We start from the raw sequence: 2,594 nt of genomic DNA, 5'->3' as shown, positions 1-2,594 counted from the left end.
GGGGGGGGGGGGGAGGATGGGAGATTCACCGGAGGACCGAGCCGTCGGGGTTGGTGGAATATACTACCAATGGCAGAACATACCATCGGAGTAGAGGAGGTCAGGGCCGCCACGTCATCGGCGGTCTTGGAGACCGCTTGCTTACCTGCGGTCTCGAGTGAGGCTGCAGCCGCGGCCTCACAAACGGGAGGGACAGAGGGCGTGCCGGTCACCACCCGCCCTCAGGGGGATACCGGCGAAGAGCCGGCGAACGTGAGCGACGGAGGAGGCGGGGTGCCCAGCCGGGCGGCATCACCCTTCGCTCGCCCACATAATATGGAGAGGCGGCGAACAAGGTCCGCCTCTCGCGGACGCGCGTCGGCCGGTGGGGGGGGGGAGAACTCTCCCTCCCTCCTGGGCGGCGGGCTAGACGAGACCGCAGCCTCGACATCGGCGGCGGGAAGTGGCGGCGGGGATGCTGGTGGCGGCCTGATCAGGTCGCCGTCCCCATCCACGGTGCGCCGATCGGCCAGAGTCGCAAACGGGCGAGCGGGCGCTGGCTCCAAAAGTGGAGTCAGCGCTCTAGTAGTACAGAGCGACAGGCTTGGGGAGGAGGGGGAAGATGCGCTGTAGGAGGAGATCAACAATCCCTCCATCAAGCCGTCGACTCCCAGAGCCCTCCAGGCGGTAGAAGAGAAGAAAGGGATCCTCCGCGGCCTCCAGGCGCAATCCACGCCCGAAGTCTCGTCCATGGCGCTCAGAGCCGTGGACGAGGTGAAAAAGGTCGCGGAGAGGTCTCGCAACCTCAAGAGGGCCTATCGCGGGGCCCTGTGGAGTGCAGCGGCCAAGATGGCCGCGACGAGCCTCGCCCTAGTGCAAAGGGCCAATAACACCGACAGATCCGGCACGGGCGAGGCTATAAGGAGTGAGGCGGCGGCGGATGCGAGGGAGCGAGCGCGCATAGAAGCGGAGGCCGAGTCACTTCGCCTGCGGGTCGCCAACCTCGAAGCGCAGCTGGAGGAGGCCCGTAGATTCGGCCCCTCCAGTAATCAGCGGGAAGTGGCCACGTCCCCCATGGATGTGGACGTGGAAGATGGCGACAGCCACGGGACTTGGCCGCGGGAGAGTCATAACAGTAGAGACTCCTCCGCGGACCGGAAGAGGAAGAGGGCGGAACACCATGACGATGACTCCCCGTCCTCTCCCGACGACACTAAGAGGAGGGCATCCCGGCGGATCCTGTCCACCTCTAGCGATGAGAAGATGGCGGTAGAGGGGGCCGCCGGACCCATCAGGGCCCTATTCCCGACTTCCGAGGAGGCGGAGGTCGGGAAACGATGCCGGGAAGAAGTGGCGCGAGACATGGCGGGGGGACGCTCCCCCCGGGAAACGCCCCCCCTTGAAGGCGCGCGGCGGAGGTAGTAATCCGGCCGCTAGCGGCCGGAAGAAGGGTACAGCGGCGGCGGCATCGGCCGGCGGGGGGACGCCCCAGCAAACGCGGCCGGTAAAAGAGCGGAGGACTTGCCCGGACAAAGGGCAAGTCTACGGGACGTCCAGAGAGGAGCTAGAGGCCATGGTCACGGCCCTAGTTCCTCACATAGTTGAGGTCCTGCGGGCAAAACTCCCCGAGTTATCCGGGGGACGAGCCGCAGGGACCCAAAAGGCCTCCCAAATAGGGAGGAGAGGGGCGACTACGGAGGCCGGGGCGCATAATGCCTCCCCGACCCCTCCGAACCAGCCACGTTCCCCGTCAATCTCCGCCCCCAACGATGAGGGGGGGGGGAATAAGCCGGGGAAAAAGAAGAAAAAAAGAAAAAGAAGAGCAGCGGGACGAGCGGCGGCCTCAGGAGGATATGGCCGCCCCCCTGCCCTTGCGGAAGAAAGGGCCCCCTCCCTCAGAAGAGGACTGCGACCTCGAGGTCCTCGGGGGCCCGAGATAGCTCTTCTCCCTCCGAGACTGGGTCCGAATCCTGGGCCCAGGTCGCGGGGAGGAGAGAAAAACAGGGAGGAGGGAGGTCTAAGAAGACCTCCCAACCCGCCCCCCAGAAGCCGCGGCAAAGGGAGGCCGGGAAGGGAAGAACACCTCCAACGCCACGGGGGGCGGGAAGAAACCCGTCCTCCCCAAGGCTCCTCGCGCCGCCGCAGTCACAATGAGCTGCCCCGCTGGCAGCTACGCCGATGTGATGCGGCGGGCGAGGGGCCAAATCGACCTAGGAGAGTTGGGGATCGGGGATCTCAGGACCAGGAGGGCAGTCACCGGCGCCCTGGTCCTTGAGATCCCCGGTCCCGAGGGACATGCCAGGGCGGACGCCCTGGCTAACAAAATGGCGGCCCTCTTCGCCGACAAGGAGGACGTTCGCATAGCGCGTCCTACGAAGAGAGCCGACATCCGGGTCCGCGACCTAGACGATGCGGCCACCGTGGAGGACGTAGTCTCCGCGGTGGCGGTCGCCGGGGGCTGCGGGCCCGGTGAGTTGAAGGCCGGGGAGATCCGCCCTGGACCCGACCGCATGGGGACCCTCTGGCTGAGGTGTCCCCTTGCGGTCGCTAAAAAAGTCACTGACGGGGGACGCATCCGCGTTGGGTGGTCCAACGTCCGAGTGGAGGCCCTGAGT

The 2,594-nt window shown here is 66.3% G+C and overlaps 1 protein-coding gene across 1 annotated transcript; it reads left to right on the top strand.

The window, feature by feature from the left end:
* Window positions 1-69: 69 nt before the first annotated feature.
* LOC116847884 (translation initiation factor IF-2-like) lies at window positions 70-1,655 on the top strand. Its single transcript, XM_032823377.1, has 3 exons — window positions 70-252; window positions 613-1,305; window positions 1,581-1,655. Exons 1-3 carry the CDS (start codon window positions 70-72, stop codon window positions 1,653-1,655), a joined length of 951 nt encoding a protein of 316 aa, XP_032679268.1.
* The last annotated feature ends 939 nt before the right edge of the window (window positions 1,656-2,594 follow it).

Source organism: Odontomachus brunneus, unplaced genomic scaffold (genome assembly GCF_010583005.1).
Source record: "Odontomachus brunneus isolate Ranch 3 - 2012 unplaced genomic scaffold, Obru_v1 Obru_scaffold_084, whole genome shotgun sequence".
NCBI classification, from domain to species: Eukaryota; Metazoa; Arthropoda; class Insecta; order Hymenoptera; family Formicidae; genus Odontomachus; species Odontomachus brunneus.
The sequence above is the reverse complement of the archived record's forward strand: the minus strand, read 5'-3'. Positions and strand labels throughout refer to the sequence as shown.